Source organism: Squalius cephalus (genome assembly GCF_949319135.1).
Source record: "Squalius cephalus genome assembly, chromosome: 1".
Classification (NCBI taxonomy): domain Eukaryota; kingdom Metazoa; phylum Chordata; class Actinopteri; order Cypriniformes; family Leuciscidae; genus Squalius; species Squalius cephalus.
This window is the reverse complement of record NC_137122.1, coordinates 2,700,361-2,718,078: the sequence shown is the minus strand read 5'-3', so window position 1 is coordinate 2,718,078 and position 17,718 is coordinate 2,700,361. Positions and strand designations below refer to the sequence as shown.

The window sequence follows — 17,718 nt, the reverse complement described above, 5'->3', positions numbered from 1 at the left end:
CTGGTCCAACACCCTAGATTAGAGTCCTATGGGCTCATTCTTCAGGTAGCTCAAGAGAGGGCCAGTTTGAATGATGGGGACTATGTCCAAGTACAAAGGCGACTGTTGTATAAGTTGTTTAATCATAGTGTGGTCTAAATGTGCATGTCTATAGTTCCAGAACATCCACGGTTTACATGAGCTCATTTTTAACTCTTCAATAAAAGCAACTGCTTTGGATGTGGTTTTTATTTACCCATATTGTGGATGTATTTCAATGGGATGGTAAAAAAACAAAAAAAAAAACATGTTTTTTGAGGAACATGGAATATTAAATGCGAACAACTTTTCATTACAATGATATTGCAAGAAAACGACCACACCGGGTCATTTTTGACCCACTTATGCATCTATGGGTTAATCTCTTGTAGCTTTGTAACTAGCACCATTGGATTCCCTGAAAATGGGGCTTTAGCAGTTCAAATAAAATCAACATTCCAGCTTATTCAGAAAACCGAGATATTACAAATAAAAGTTTCACGGTGGGCATTTAAAAAAAAAATCAATATGGCCGCCACATAGACATCTGGGCAAATGCAAACACTGATTTTCTGACTCCTTATACAAGAACCTTTCCAAAAATGTATAGTTTAGCAAATCCCCACAAAAATATATAGTGAACCTGCTTATAGTGTTCTCCAGCTGTTATTGAGCTCTTCCGCGGGTGAAAAACACTGACTGATGGATATTATGTATGAGCGATATACATTTCGGTAAGTTGTACTGTATCTTTCAACACACCTATTGTTCATTCGTGTTTATTTGCTATTATCTAGTAGCCTAGTAAGCGCCAAAACCTTATTTATTGTTTGAATTTCATAATAAAATGGACAGAATCTGAGAGCTGAGAGTGTGTTTCATATCATCAGTAACTGATCTGTTGTCTGTCGGTGTCCTCTTCTTCATGACTTCAGTAATACTGAAAATCTCGATTCCCTCCTGAATATTTGACTGTCTTTTACTTTTTAGTTTATCTCTTTCTCTTATAGTAATACTATAACTGTAGAATCTTTTTAAAATGTGTCCTGTAAATAAAGTCAAATGCACAAAAATACTTTTTTTTTTCTTTACACACAGACTACCAAGTTGTTTCTAAGTCTCTTCTGCTCACCAGTGACCACAACAGTGTATTATTATAATGTAAATCCATCTATTTTCTATGTGAATATAGTGAAGTGTAATTTATTCCTGTGATCAAAGCTGAATGTTCAGCATCATTACTCCAGTCTTCAGTGTCACATGATCCTTCAGAAATCACTCTAATATGAGGATTTGATGCTCATGAAACATATGATTAATATTTCTGTATAAACCATCATACATTTTATTTCTCAGAATTATTTGATGAACAAAGTTCAAAGAAACAGCATTTATTTTAAACAATCTTTTTTTGAAACATTATAACCGTCACTATCAGAATAAAAGTGTGTTTCCCAAGAGCCGCGGTAACAGTTGAGCACAAGAACATGTGGTAATGAACACGGCAGAGAGACGGCGGTTATAAACCAAGATCTTTACTGGAGAAAGAAAGAGTTGACAGAGAGGTTAAAAGCGAACACAAACAGGGGTCATCTCTGAGAGGATGATGATGATGATGGGGTTATATCTTGATGCGGAAGGCGGTGGCGTGCGCTCCAGCCCCAGTCTCCGCTCCTCCTCCACTGGTGCCGCTGGGGCCACTGGTGCTGCTGGGGCCACTGGTGCTCTTGAACAGGGCCCTCAGGATGGTCTGTGGATCCACCTCGGCCCCTGCAGGTCTGGAGCTCGAGCGAGACGATGACGACGAGTCCTTCTGGGCCGAGCCAATCGCACCGGGGGAGTCGCTCAACCTCCTGGAACATCACCATTATGATGATCATCATTATTATTATCATCAACAACACAGACCACAAATCCATCACATCATGCTTCACATATCCTAATTATGACGTATAAAGTTGAAATCATGACATCTAAATCACCACATAAATTTAAATTATGACGTTGAAATAACGGCATGTTGAAATTATGATGTAGAAATCGACAAGACATACTAAGTCGAAATTAACAAAAAGTTAAAATTAGGACAGTAAAAATTGACAAATTGAAAATTTGACAAACTGAAATTAAGACAAAAGACAAAATTAAGACGTTGAAATAACGGCATGTTGAAATTGTCATTGAAATTGAAAAAGTATAAAGTCGAAATTATGATATAGTAAGTCTTAATTACGATAAAGTCAAAATGATGAGGTTTAAATGTCGAAATTGACATACCAAGTCAAAATTATGACTAACTGAAATTATGATATAAATTGAAATTATGACGTAGAAACCAAAAATGTAAAATAACAAACTGAAATTATGGCATAAATTGAAATTATGATGTTGAAATTATAACAACTTGAAATGAACACACTGAAATTATGACGTACAAATTGACTAGTTGAAATTACACCAAATTGTAATTGACATAAATTGAAATAATGACGTAGAAATTGAAAATGTAAAATAAATTGAAATTATGACATAAATTGAGATTATGATGTTGCAAATATGATGTAGAAATTGACATTTAATTTATGCCAAACTGAAATTGACAACTTGAAATTATGACGTTGAAATAATGACATGTTGAAATTATGATGTAGAAATCGACAAGACATACCAAGTCGAAATTAACAAAAAGTTAAAATTAGGACAGTAAAAATTGACAAATTGAAAATTTGACAAACTGAAATTAAGACAAAAGACAAAATTAAGACGTTGAAATAACGGCATGTTGAAATTGTCATAGAAATTGAAAAAGTATAAAGTCGAAATTATGATATAGTAAGTCTTAATTATGATAAAGTCAAAATGATGAGGTTTAAATGTCGAAATTGACATACCAAGTCAAAATTATGACTAATTGAAATTATGATATAAATTGAAATTATGACATTGAAATTGTTAAAAAAGATGACATCAAAAATGACAAATTGAAATTAAGACAAAATGATGGCATAAATTGAAATGATGATGTTGAAATAATGACGTAGAAACCGAAAATGTAAAAAACTGAAATTATGGCATAAATTGAAATTATGATGTTGAAATTATAACAAATTGAAATTATGGCATAGAAATTGACTAATTGAAATTACGCCAAATTGTAATTGACATAAATTGAAATAATGACCTGTTGAAATAATGACGTAGAAATTGAAAATGTAAAATAAATTTAAATTATGACATAAATTGAGATTATGATGTAGAAATTGACATTTAATTTATGCCAAACTGAAATTGACAACTTGAAATTATGACGTTGAAATAATGACGTTGAAATTATGATGTATAAATTGAAAAAGTATAAAGTCGAATTAAGACAAAAGACAAAATTAAGACGTTGAAATCACAGCATGTTGAAATTGTCATAGAAATTGAAAAAGTATAAAGTCGAAATTATGATATAGTAAGTCTTAATTACGATAAAGTCAAAATGATGAGGTTTAAATGTCGAAATTGACATACCAAGTCAAAATTATGACTAATTGAAATTATGATATAAATTGAAATTATGACGTTGAAATTGTTAAAAAAGATGACAAATCAAAAATGACAAATTGAAATGAAGACAAAATTATGACATAAATTGAAATGAACACTGAAATTATGACGTAGAAATTGACTGGTTGAAATTACACCAAATTGTAATTGACATAAATTGAAATAATGACCTGTTGAAATAATGACGTAGAAATTGAAAATGTAAAATAACAAATTGAAATTCTGACATAAATTGAGATTATGATGTTGCAAATATGACGTAGAAATTGACATTTAATTTATGCCAAACTGAAATTGACAACTTGAAATTATGACGTTGAAATAATGACATGTTGAAATTATGATGTAGAAATCGACAAGACATACTAAGTCGAAATTAACAAAAAGTTAAAATTAGGACAGTAAAAATTGACAAATTGAAAATTTGACAAACTGAAATTAAGACAAAAGACAAAATTAAGACGTTGAAATAACGGCATGCTGAAATTGTCATAGAAATTGAAAAAGTATAAAGTCGAAATTATGATATAGTAAGTCTTAATTATGATAAAGTCAAAATGATGAGGTTTAAATGTCGAAATTGACATACCAAGTCAAAATTATGACTAATTGAAATTGATATAAATTGAAATTATGACGTTGAAATTGTTAAAAAAGATGACAAATCAAAAATGACAAATCGAAATGAAGACAAAATTGACATAAATTGAAATTATGTTGTTGAAATTATAACAAATTAAAATTAACACACTGAAATTGACGTAGAAATTGAGTAATTGAAATTACGCCAAATTGAAATAATGACCTGTTGAAATAATGACGTAGAAATTGAAAATGTAAAATAACAAATTGAAATTATGACATAAATTGAGATTATGATGTTGCAATTATGACGTAGAAATTGACATTTAATTTATGCCAAACTGAAATTGACAACTTGAAATTATGACGTTGAAATAATGACATGTTGAAATTATGATGTAGAAATTGACTAATTGAAAACTGACAAGACATACCAAGTCGAAATTAACAAAAAGTTAAAATTAGGACAGTAAAAATTGACAAATTGAAAATATGACGTTGAAATAACGGCATGTTGAAATTGTCATAGAAATTGAAAAAGTATAAAGTTGAAATTATGATATAGTAAGTCTTAATTACGATAAAGTCAAAATGAAAAATTGACATACCAAGTCAAAATTATGACTAATTGAAATTATGGCATAAATTGAAATTATGATGTTGAAATTATAACAAATTGAAATTAACACACTGAAATTATGACGTAGAAATTGACGAAATGAAATTACGCCAAATTGTATTTGACATAAATTGAAATAATGACCTGTTGAAATGACGACGTAGAAATTGACATTTAATTTATGCCAAACTGAAATTGACAACTTGAAATTATGACGTTGAAATAATGACATGTTGAAATTATGATGTAGAAATTGACTAAACGAAAATTGACAAAACATACTAAGTCAAAATTAACAAAAAGTTAAAATTATGACAGTAAAAAATTGACAAATTGAAAATATGACAAAAGACAAAATTATGACGTTGAAATTATGACAAATTATCACGTATGTCAATTTCAATTTAGGATTCGCAGTTTCTCCGAGAACGGCCAGTTCGTACAGTGTGAACCCGGATCGATGTTCAAAGGGACCGGCAAAAATGACAAACTGAAATTATGATATATAAAGCTGAAATTATGATGTTGAAATTATGAAATAAGTATAAAATTATGACAAATTGAAATTAAAACATACAAAATTGTCTACATATAAAAGTTGAAATTGACAAAAAATAATAATTAGAACAAAATGTTGAAATGACGAAACTGAAGTTGATGTAGTGTGTCAGTAATGAGAGTGTGTGTGTGATGGGAACTCACAGGAGGATGGGCTGCTCTGACGTGATCACACTGCCCTGCATGTGCAGGTTACACTTCATCGGCTGACCTGAACACACACACACACACATCATCAGGGCATGTTCTTCACTTTCACTAAAATATACCGTATTGTTCAGAATATAAGACCCTTTTAAAGATGTAGCATTGGTGCATATACCACGCGTATATCTTTTGCGTGTATGTTATTGACATGTGAAAGTCTAGACCTGAATATAAGATGAACATGTTTATACAGATGTATTTCCAAGAAAAAAAAACAGTCTTATATTCGGAACAATACGGTATATATACATATTACACAATAATATATACAATATCATCATAATAATAAATAATATACATAATATCACACAGTGGAACTTGAATTCTTTTATTATTATTATTATAATTAACTCTTCCCCTGCCATGGAGTGAATGTTCGGCCTCAGTGTTTCCACTGTTATACAGTAGGGGGCGCTACTGGACTCCAGCTGTGTTTATGATCATCCTTCTGAATCTGATCTGGACCAGATAATAAAAACATAATTTTCTCAGATTTCTGCTCTAAATGTTTAGCCTGGCGTCGTCATACTCGGATTCTAGTCAGAATATGAGACTGCTCCATTGGGCTGTGATTAAGGGGTGTGTTTTAACCGAACCAGGAAAGAAAATGCCTCTGCACTCAACGGGACAGACCTACAACCAATCAGAGCAACAGAATAAGTGACGCATGTTCTTCATTCATCTCTCCGATCGTCAAATGCCTTGATCACGGTTCTCTGTTCCTCTTTTAAATGAATGCGCTGTCGATATCTTCTATAACAGACCTCAGATGTTGTGGGCGGGGCTAAGTTCGGCTAGCATCCAGGCTACACAATGTTGCTTTTGGACCTTGCCCACATTCAAGTGTTGATAAAACTAAGCAAAATAAACCTGTTCTTTTCCTTTGATACATTGAACTGTTCAGATGTTCATATGATATAATAAGCCTTACCATCCAGGCAGCGGTTGTTGTACTTCCTGTAGGCGCTGACCGCATCATCCTTACGCACGAACACCACCTCGGCCACGCCCACTTTCAGCAGCCGCGCACGCTTCAGCGCGCCACACACACAGAACAGCTCCTGCACACACACACACACATTACTGTGACATCAGTACACGACACACACACGTGCTGCCCACTACACACTGCTGATCTACTAGTGTGTTCTGACATGTAACTGTGTCATGATTGGTCTCATCTGACAGCTTATGAACTTATGGAGATATTACAGTGTCATCATGAGCGGTCTGGCACTGAAACACACGCTCATGTATCTCGATCACGCATTCGCCTCATCTTTTGGTGTTAGTATTCCACTCATGCTGAAAGGCTTTAACCCTCTCACACACACACACCAGTGCATAACCTCATATTATTATTATATTACAGATCTGATCACTGATCTGAGTAAACTCACCACTATGTCCTCCTCCGTCACTCGAGGGTGAAGATTGTGGACCGTGATCTTAGTTCCCTCCAGTGGACTGAACACAGGCTGAGACACACACACACACACACACACACAGGTTAACCCCTTCATCAACAGCACACAGGTAACAGTGCTGTATCCACACAATACTGGGGTAATCCATTCATCTGAACATTATTCTTTACATTCAACAAATATTGAAGAAAATACATTTTTTAATTAAAACATTAGATTTAACCCTTAATTGAAAGGAATTCACACACACCACTCTCAGCAGCTTGACTATCTATTCACATACAAGCACTGGAGTGTGTGTGTGTGAGAGAGAGAGAGAGAGAGAGAGAGAGAGAGAGAGAGAGAGAGAGAGAGAGAGAGAGAGAGAGAGAGAGTCAGTGGGTGTGTGAATGAGTATGAGTGTGAGTGTGAATGAGTGTGTGTGAATGACAGTGTGTGTGTGTGTGTACCTGTGGGGGTGTTTGTGTTTGTCTGCTGGCATCTCCACCCGGCTGTTGCGCGGCGGCGGTCGTCCTGGAGACGGGCTGCAGGGTCTGTGTGGGGGGGCGGGCCGTCGCCGTGGAGACGGAAGGGGGCGTGTACGAGTCGTTCTTCACCACCTTAGTGAAGGGAGTCGAGAGAGAGACAGGCAACGGCTGCAGAGAGAGAGAGTTAGATATATGAGAGAGAGACAGGCAATAAGACAGTGTGTGTGTGTGTGTGTGTGAGTGTCTCACTCGTGTCTGCAGGTTGTTGGCTGTGGTGAACTTCATCTGTTTGTTGGGCATCACTCCACCACCATCACCATCCTCATCTTCATCAGCAGCAGACACACCCTACAGAGAGAGAGCCGAGAGTGTGTTCAGCGTGTCGTTCACCATAACAGTGATGCGCGAGTCATGTGACACACCCTTACAGTGAGAGACCAGAGAGTGAGTGTGTGTTCATCATAACAGTGATGCGTGAGTCATGTGACACTGACCGGAGCCGCTCGGCTGGGAACGTTGATGCGGATCCCGCTGGTCATTCCCACAGGCCTCTGCTGCACACACACACACACACACACACGAACAACATCAGTTACCTGTCAATCACGGGTCAGAGCGCTCTGATTGGCCAGCTACAGTAGCAGCTGACAGGAAGTGACAGATCAGCGCTCCTTAACTAAAATTACTGAAAATCATTTCTACACATCAAGTTGAACTTGAATCAGGTTTTATTTCAGTTAACATTTATTTTATTTAAAGTAACAATAAAGCTTTTGTTATGGTTTTATTCAACCCTTGTGCACTGTTCGGGTCTTTTTGTTATAAATTATATATATATATATATATACACACACACACACATTTTGTTACAAAATACCATTGATGTTAATCTGGCTTGTGATTGGCTCACCTGGATGGTTTTGGTGATCTTCAGAGCTGCTGCAAGCTGATTGGACGTCGACGGGACGCTCCTCTTTAAGCTCAGCCTATCGCGTGCGTCGACGACTCTGGTGATCCCGCCCCCGGGCTGCAAGGCCACGCCCCCTCTGGGTCCGGTGTTGTGGATGTGTATGTGTGGGACGACGGGTTTGGCGGGTGACGGCGGGACCGAGGCGACCGCGGGCGTCAGCTGGTGTTTGCGCGAGTTGATGGTCTGCCGCGCGTCCTGTACCGCTGCGCCCGCGCTGCCCCCTCTGGCCCGGATGCGGAACCGCGCGTCCTTCTGCGCTAGCTTCTCCCGCGCGTCTTTCTGCGCTAGCTTCTCCCGCGCGTCCTTCTGCGCTAGCTTCTCCCGCGCGTCCTTCACCTGAAACGCTGGACGACAGACAGAAAACTAAGAGTCTGCAGCACTGTAAACCCGAATCAGTTGGCAAAACTCAAAAAATATAAGACAATCAGTTGCATTCAAATTTTTCAGTTTAGAAATTCAAAGATTTTTATTTTGTATTCATACATTTTACTTGTTCTTAACTTGAAATGTTTGAGTACACCAATTCAGACATTTAAAGGCGCAGTGTGTAATTTCAGCAGCATCTAGTGGTGAGGTTGTGAACTGCACCCAACAGAAGTTTAGGTGGCCGACAGGAAGTGATGTCGTCTGAGTCAGCAGAGAGTAGCCAGGTAAGAAATGAGGTTTCTTTACAAAGATAAATTAAGAAATTAGGTTTACCTAATTATTAAGTAAAACGATGTTATTGTGAATATTATTGATACTTGTTGTAAAGTGGTAAAACCCGTTTGTCCGTTCAGGGCCACTGTAGAAACATGTGGATGTAAGCGGACCCGCAGTGTGTGTAGATAGAAACGCCTCATTCTAAGCTAATAAACACATAACACTTCATTATGTAAGGTCTTTACACACCACTGAAAACACAGTTATGTAAGCTATATGATATTGCATCTGTCAACAGATCCTCCTGAATATTACACACTGCACCTTTAGTTTAACCTCAATGAGAGAATTTGTACTAGTTTAAACTTAGCTAGCTAACAAGCTAGTTCAATAAACGTTAACTTGCTAATTTGCTAACATGTTAACAGTAGCATAGCATAGCACTTGCTGTATGAGTGCAGCAATATGAAGCTTTTAACATATATTTTATATTAGCTCATGCACCACTTCCTAAAACCAACATCAACAAATTATTCTAAATTAGCATTAAAAAAAACATAAATCACAACTATATCTCCCACTTAACATTAATCTTGCACAAAAAAAACACATATTACACTTAATTTTAGCATTTACTCTCCCTTTCGAGTGCCATGGGCAAAGCATGCTGGGAAATAGAAATCCCAGCCCAGTTTCAGTTAAACTTAAGTTCGTCTAAAATAAAAGAAATAATTTCATGAAACTCAAAACCATACAACAGTTCAGTTTACTTAAAATACATCAGTTCTGTGAACTTGAAAAAGAAAGTGCTATATACTAAGTGCTTAATTTTAATTAGTTTAAGTTGGTCCTACTCAAACCGATCGGTTATTTGAGCGTTAGGGTTCACAGTGAGGGAATAACAGCTTGATGGACGTCGATCTCAGGGCGTTTACCTCCTGTGGCTCCGCCCACTCCCAGCCGCTGTTTGACATCACTACTGCCGATCTTCTGCCGCGCATCGAAGGTCCTGCCCACCGACCCCGCCCCTCTGCCATATACGGGCCTGTGGGCGGGACAGACACACACTCGCTCATGAATATTCATCAAGACAAGTTCATGCAAACGGCTTTTCTTACTCGTGTGTGTGATTCTCACATCAGCCAGAATCAAAATTAGCTTTATTATCCAGAGTTAATTCATATTATATCAGTCAGAATCAAAATTAGCTTTATTATCCAGTGTTAGTTCATATTATATCAGCCAGAATCAAAATTAGCTTTATTATCCAGTGTTAGTTCATATTATATCAGCCAGAATCAAAATTAGCTTTATTATCTAGTGTTAGTTCTAGTGGTCGACTGATATATCGCCAAGGCCGACATATCGAACGATATTTTTTAAATTTTGTGAAACCGGCCCCAGGTAAACAAAGAAACCAAATGGTATGCGAAAAAGTAAAGCATTGCTTTTATATTATTTGTAACAGAAAAGGCAAACAATCAGGCTAAAATACTTAGGCTAATCATTTCCCGTCAACATTCAGCAAATGCACATGTACATCATTTAAACAAATCTCTGAATATCTAATAAATATTAAATCCGCAAGGTTTGTGATATTAAATGGAGTCCAGCTGTGATATCTTGTGAAGAGTGTGTGTTTATGCAGTTTTCGAACCTGAAGAACGTGTTAGGTGTGATCCTAATACAGCAGAGCACCTGAAAGACCGACACCCTGCCGGATCTATACAAATGATTTCGAGAGGCTGGTAACTCTTCTCATTTTAACATCTCTGAAGCATTACCCAAGATGGCCCTAGATATGAGTGTGTGTTGTCTCGTTTATTTCACCGTAATTCTTAAAGTTAATATAATCTGACTGAGGAATCTCAGACAAGTCAATATTCTAACTGTCGTCAAATGTAAATTAACTTGTGCTTATTTAACTTTATTAAAAAAATTATTATATAATTCTGCAATTTGCCTTCATCAGCGATTATCATCCATTTGATTACACAGATACTAATTAAACTAAACTGAGCTAGACAATGCCATCTCTGAATTCAAGAATGAAATGCCTTTAACTGAAAATTGAATGTTTAATCTTATTATTATACATTACTGACACTCTATCCTCCGATGTGATACTGTTAAGAGCTTTGACACAATCTGTACTGTTAAAAGTTGTTCAAATATTGTCTGCATTGTTTTCGCGTGTGATGCACGCACGTTTGCGTTTAAATCTGTTCATCAAATAACGTTAACGTATTAACCAGCATTTAAGTGCACTACCTCAGGACATTTTTGTTCATGTAAAATGTTCCTCATTGTCATGTTCTAGACTTGTTATTTTTAGCTTTAAATAAAAAAAATACCCCCTTAATATTGTGGCAGTTTTTTTTCTCCGTGAATGGTATCGAATATTGATATTTTTCAAGGTATCGTGTATCGAAGATATAAATTCTAGTATCGTGACAACACTAGTGTGCTGTATGTAATATTAGCGTTACCTTGTCTTTATTTGAAAAAATATGATTAGCATTGCGCACAAAATTACCAGATTACCGAGTGCCGTTACAGTGTTTACTTCCGTTTTATTCACATATTAATATATTTTTAAACAATTACTTTATTTGTGAAAAAAACTGTAATAGGATTGCAGATTCAATAAGTTGCCATCTGATTTGTTTTTTAATTTATTTATAATTTCATTAACTATTGATTAAAATAAATATAAAGTGTATATCTCTGCTTTATATCGGCCACCCTACTCTCTAAGATATCGGCCATCAAATAAACAGTATCGGTCGACCACTATTTAGTTCACATTATATCATTTAGGATCATTATATCGGTCAGAATCAAAATTAGCTTTATTATCCAGTGTTAGTTCATATCATTCAGTTCAGTTTCATTCTGACTGATACAGGAGTCAGAAATACCGTTTGTTTATGTACACACTCAAACATGTACGCTTTATGTTACACACGATACGGGTTATAGTCAGTTACTTTGAGTCGCGAGTGTGTGATTGTAACGTTACGCACTTCTGTCGATCGACGGATATCGGCCGATACATCGATCAATGGCTGAACGAAGCGTGTTTCTGTAACACAGCCGTGTACACACACGCGTTCAGCGAGTAACGCTTGCGGTGTGAGATAACGTGAATATAAACGAGAAGTTACATTAGAGGAATGTACGGGGTTTGTTTGTACAAACAGCCACATAAACGCGATGGACGCCATGAGCCACGCGCGTCGGCCAATCACAACACGACAGCGGCCATCTTAGCCAATCAGCGGCAGGGGAAGGCGGGACATCTCGCGCGCTAAGAGCCTTACACGACTGCGTTTATAAACGCAGAATAACGCTAAAACACCGCAGCGGTTTATAGTATCGCTGTTTAAAGTGTCGGGAAAGGTTTACCTCTTACTGACTCCCCGAGAGTTAAAACTGCGGCGACGAATCACTTCATCCAGAGAGAGATCCGCCATATCTACCGTTGCTGGATTCCGTTTAGACACCAGTGCGCGTGCGCGTGACGCACATATGGGCGGGACGAAACAATGCGTGACGGCCAGCAGAGAGGGCCAAAACACACGCATGAAACGCGAAGTCGCAAGACGGTTCAATCACTGCGCATTGTTAGTGATTGTTTACATCCATAATTATAAGCCTTTGCGTTATTCAAGAGAGAAAGCATTACAAATAGAAACAATTTCAAAGCTAATTTGTACTGTTTTCAAATTACTTATGCAATGGAGTAAAACGATGTATTTCTATTTACACTACCAGTCAAAAGTTTGGGATTTTTTATAAAAAAAATATTTTTTTATATTTCCTCCAGAAATCACTCTAATATGAGGATCTGATGCTCAAGAAACATTTATGATTATTATCAATGTTGAAATCAGTTATTTACATTTTCATTTCAGGATTCTTTGATGAATAGAAAGTTCATAAGAAGACAATTTATTTTTAAATTGTCATAATCTAACACAATATTACTGTTTTTGTTTTGTTTTCCAAATAGTACATGTTAATGTAGTAAAAGATCACGAGAAAACACTTTTACACACAACAAGAAGTCTGAACATGCGAAACCAACCCCCACAGCCAATCAGAACAGCGAAGCGCCGTGACGTCACCTACGATCCCACAATGCACTATCTGAAGACCACATCCACACCATAAAGTGCGCTTTTTCTACCATCAAATGCTAATAATTGAATGGTATATGATATCAATGTTCAAGTGAAGTGTACTAAGGAGCAACTCCTGACTGAGTGACACACTGAGCTCTCCTCACCGTCACTGTGCACAGCGGCGCGCGTGACCAGTACTGAGAGCGCGCGCATTTACGGGTTATGCCTTAAACTGATGAGTAAGGAAAATAACGACGCGGGGTGACGCCCGTGTCCTCGCTCATTCTCGCGAGAGAAATTTTTGAACGGGTACAGGTCCGTCCGCTGAGGTGACTCGCCTACTTCGTGAGATGCCTCGCGGAACCAGGATCTGCCCCGACACACCCAATCAAATGTTTACAATGAAAAAGTTTAAACTCTCTGATCGATTCTGGAGACTGGATTTCTCCGTGGAGAGAGTTAGTGATCGATTTTGATTTTAACCAGGAGATTTAAAGCTGCGATTCCTCAGGGAGCCACTAGAGAGCGCTATAGAGGTCCGTGGATCACTCGAGAGAGGAAAAAATTAAATAAAATTAATAACGTGATAAAAAAAAGTACATTAGGTTAAAATACAGTTTTGTTTAAATACAAAAAAAAAAAAACATTGATTAAAATAAGTTAATGATTAAAATAATTAAATAACATTTGATTAAAATAAATAGTAAATAATTAATGTGAAGCCTGATTTATTTAGCCGGTTCATGAAGAATTATTAAAGTAAAAATGTTTAATAGTTTGTTTTAGAGAGCAGATTTATTCTACAATAACCTTATAAGGATGCTATTTTAATTTATTTATACACGTTACATTATAAATAAACACAATTTGTGTAAAATAAATAATATCAACCAAACGGCACAACCTGGGAGTTCAAATGGCAATAACTATGATAATTATAACAATAAATGTAATGCTGACTGTAATGATGATAACAATAACTGTAACAAAAACTATAACTGTACCAATAACTATATTGATAACTGTAAAGATAACAATAATTGTAAGGATCATCTCCTGACTGAGTGACACACTGACCTCTCCTCACCGTCACTGTGCACAGCGGCGCGCGTGACCCGTACTGAGAGCGCGCGCACTGACGAGTCATGCCTTAAACTGATGAGTAAGGAAAATAACGACGCGGGGTGACGCCCGTGTCCTCGCTCATTCTCGCGAGAGGAATTTTTGAACGGGTACAGGTCCGTCCGCTGAGGTGACTCGCCTACTTCGTGAGATGCCTCGCGGAACCAGGATCTGCCCCGACACACCCAATTACCGTTAAGTAAGAGAGAGTTTATAATCGATGATGAGGTACTTGTAATCAGGAGTTTTAAAGCTGCGATTCCTCAGACAGCCACAAGAGAGCGCTAGAGGTCCCTGGAACACTCGAGAGAGAAACAATTAGGCCAAAACTAAATAAATAACGTGATTAATATATATATATACATATATATATATAAATACATTAGATTAAAATACAGTTTTATTTAAATACAAAATAAAACAAATTAATGATTAAAAAATGTAAAATAACATTTGATTAAAGTAAATTAAATAATTAAATAAAAAGGTAAATAAGATGTTTTATTATATTTAAATAAATACATAAAACTTGATTTAGATAAATAAAAATCAGAAAAGCAGTGTAAAAATATAAAAAAATAAAATACGTGGTTTCATCATGCTAAGCAAATGAACAGAAGCACGAAAGTGTGAATCCCGATTTAATGAAGAATTATTAAAGTAAACATTTTTAATAGTTTGTTTTAGAGAGCAAATTCATTCTACAATAACCTTATAAGGATACTATTCTAATTTATTTTAAATATACACGTCATATAATAAACGCAAATTGTGTAATATATATCTCAGCCCAACGGCAAATGTCACAACCTGGGAATATTATATTCACTTGGCAAAAAAGTTTGGTTGGTTGCTATTCTGTTTGATGTTTCCGGTATCGGAGAAGACTCCATTTCCCGTGATGCATCTCTTCAGCGCGGCACTGCAGCGGCACACGCGTCGCGTCGCTGATAACATCTCGCGCAATGGCTGCAGCTCTGTCTCGAGCGCTGAAATTACCGGGTAAGTCGAATATTAATCTTCAATAAGCGGTCTAATGAATGACAGTAATAACCCGCCGTTCAGATGCAGGGCGCGCGCTCGCGCTGCGTGTGTGTTTTGTTCGGTGACGTCAGTGATGTGATTATCACACGCATCTTCACTCCGTTATTCTGTATTCAGATGCGACATGCAGCTATGAGCGTTATCAGGCGTTTACACAGATCAAACTGCGCCGAGAACGACGTCAAAACCAGCGCGATTATATCATATTAAATTATTAAATCCGCGGCAGATCGGCACACAGAAAAGACTAACACCGACCACCGTACATGTGTACAGTACCATGGTGAATGCCTACGTCACGCGACCACGGAGTTTTTTTTTTTTTTGTAAAGAAACGTCGTTTGCTATTTTCTCAAACAAGAGAATCTGTACATTTTCTTCAAAAATGTTTTAATTTTAATTACACTCTAAAAACCCAACAACCAAGGGCTGAGTAAATAGGACAGAACACATGTTGGGTTAATTTTACCTAGCAAATTGGGTTGTTTATTTAACCCAGCATAATGCCTTGATTTAACCCAGTATAGTTGATCAATTTTTACTATAATACTAGCTTTTCTTTTTTTTACTTTACATGAAAGAATGTCAACTTCAGGAACTTCAGACTGCAGAAATATGCTTTGACTCCATAACCTGTCCATAAATCATAAAATGTCATGCAAGGCATCACACGAAAAGACCGATGCGACACTCGTGACTCACATCGCACCCCTGTTTGTTGCTTTGCATAAAATAAACGATATACAGAACAATAACGTATTTGTAGATAAAATAAAGTGTACACAAACCTGTATTTTACCGAAGACACTCACCAATTTGATGGAGCTGCACTGCACTCTCCTGAAGAGAAAAGCCTGCGATAAATAACTCAATTCCTGGGTTGTTACGTCTGACCCAGGATCTGGGTTACACCAAAACTACCCAAACACTGGGTTGTTACATCTGACCCAGGATCTGGGTTACACCAAAACTACCCAAACACTGGGTTGTTACGTCTGACTCAGGATCTGTGTAACACAAAAACTACCCAAACACTGGGTTGTTACGTCTGACCCAGGATCTGGGTTACACCAAAACTACCCAAACACTGGGTTGTTACGTCTGACCCAGGATCTGGGTTACACAAAAACTACCCAAACACTGGGTTGTTACGTCTGACTCAGGATCTGGGTAACACAAAAACTACACAAACACTGGGTTGTTACGTCTGACTCAGGATCTGGGTAACACAAAAACTACCCAAACACTGGGTTGTTACGTCTGACTCAGGATCTGGGTAACACAAAAACTACACAAACACTGGGTTGTTACGTCTGACCCAGGATCTGGGTAACACAAAAACTACTCAAACACTGGGTTGTTACGTCTGACCCAGGATCTGGGTAACACAAAAACTACTCAAACACTGGGTTGTTACGTCTGACTCAGGATCTGGGTAACACAAAAACTACACAAACACTGGGTTGTTATGTCTGACCCAGGATCTGGGTAACACCAAAACTACTCAAACACTGGGTTGTTACGTCTGACCCAGGATCTGTAACACAAAAACTACACAAACACTGGGTTGTTACGTCTGACTCAGGATCTGTGTAACACCAAAACTACTCAAACACTGGGTTGTTACGTCTGACCCAGGATCTGTAACACAAAAACTACACAAACACTGGGTTGTTACGTCTGACCCAGGATCTGTAACACAAAAACTACTCAAACACTGGGTTGTTACGTCTGACCCAGGATCTGTAACACAAAAACTACACAAACACTGGGTTGTTACGTCTGACCCAGGATCTGTGTAACACAAAAACTACCCAAACACTGGGTTGTTACGTCTGACTCAGGATCTGTGTAACACAAAAACTACCCAAACACTGGGTTGTTACGTCTGACTCAGGATCTGGGTAACACAAAAACTACACAAACACTGGGTTGTTACGTCTGACCCAGGATCTGGGTAACACAAAAACTACTCAAACACTGGGTTGTTACGTCTGACCCAGGATCTGGGTAACACAAAAACTACTCAAACACTGGGTTGTTACGTCTGACCCAGGATCTGGGTAACACAAAAACTACTCAAACACTGGGTTGTTACGTCTGACCCAGGATCTGGGTAACACAAAAACTACATAAACACTGGGTTGTTACGTCTGACCCAGGATTTGGGTAACACAAAAACTACCCAAACACTGAAAAAGAACCCCAAAAATGACTGAAAAGGCTCAACCCAAGGATTTGGGTAGAGAAAATAACCCAATATTAAGTGTTAAACTGGTTAAATCCCTGATCATGCAGGTAAGAAGGGCTCGGACCTGGGCGAGTACGACCCGCTGACGCAGGCGGACAGCGAAGATGAGACGGAGGACGACGATCTGGTTCT

At 37.4% G+C, this 17,718-nt stretch overlaps 2 protein-coding genes across 3 annotated transcripts in view; one reads left to right on the top strand and one right to left on the bottom strand.

Annotated features, from left to right (window-relative positions):
- Nucleotides 1–211: 211 nt before the first annotated feature.
- poldip3 (polymerase (DNA-directed), delta interacting protein 3) lies at nucleotides 212–12,599 on the bottom strand. Of its 2 annotated transcripts, none has more exons than XM_079876610.1 (10): nucleotides 12,451–12,599; nucleotides 9,978–10,087; nucleotides 8,341–8,744; nucleotides 7,925–7,984; nucleotides 7,680–7,778; nucleotides 7,413–7,598; nucleotides 6,937–7,014; nucleotides 6,468–6,597; nucleotides 5,474–5,540; nucleotides 212–1,871 (listed from the first exon to the last, which is right to left on the bottom strand). In XM_079876610.1, the coding sequence occupies exons 1-10, from the start codon at nucleotides 12,516–12,518 to the stop codon at nucleotides 1,640–1,642; spliced, it is 1,434 nt and encodes a 477-aa protein (XP_079732736.1). In that variant the 5' UTR covers nucleotides 12,519–12,599; the 3' UTR covers nucleotides 212–1,639. The 2 variants fall into 2 exon arrangements, with proteins under 2 accessions (XP_079732736.1, XP_079732737.1); XM_079876611.1 differs by having other exon boundaries at nucleotides 1,335–1,871; nucleotides 7,925–7,981.
- Nucleotides 12,600–15,169: 2,570 nt separating this feature from the next.
- Nucleotides 15,170–17,718, top strand: part of fam234b (family with sequence similarity 234 member B) — a 13,707-nt gene continuing 11,158 nt past the window's right edge. Inside the window, exons 1-2 of the mRNA XM_079867063.1 lie at nucleotides 15,170–15,293; nucleotides 17,634–17,718. The exon at nucleotides 17,634–17,718 is cut by the window's right edge and continues 293 nt beyond it. Of these exons, the coding sequence (XP_079723189.1) occupies nucleotides 15,257–15,293; nucleotides 17,634–17,718 (122 nt within the window). The 5' untranslated portion in view covers nucleotides 15,170–15,256. The remainder of the gene's footprint in view (nucleotides 15,294–17,633) is intronic.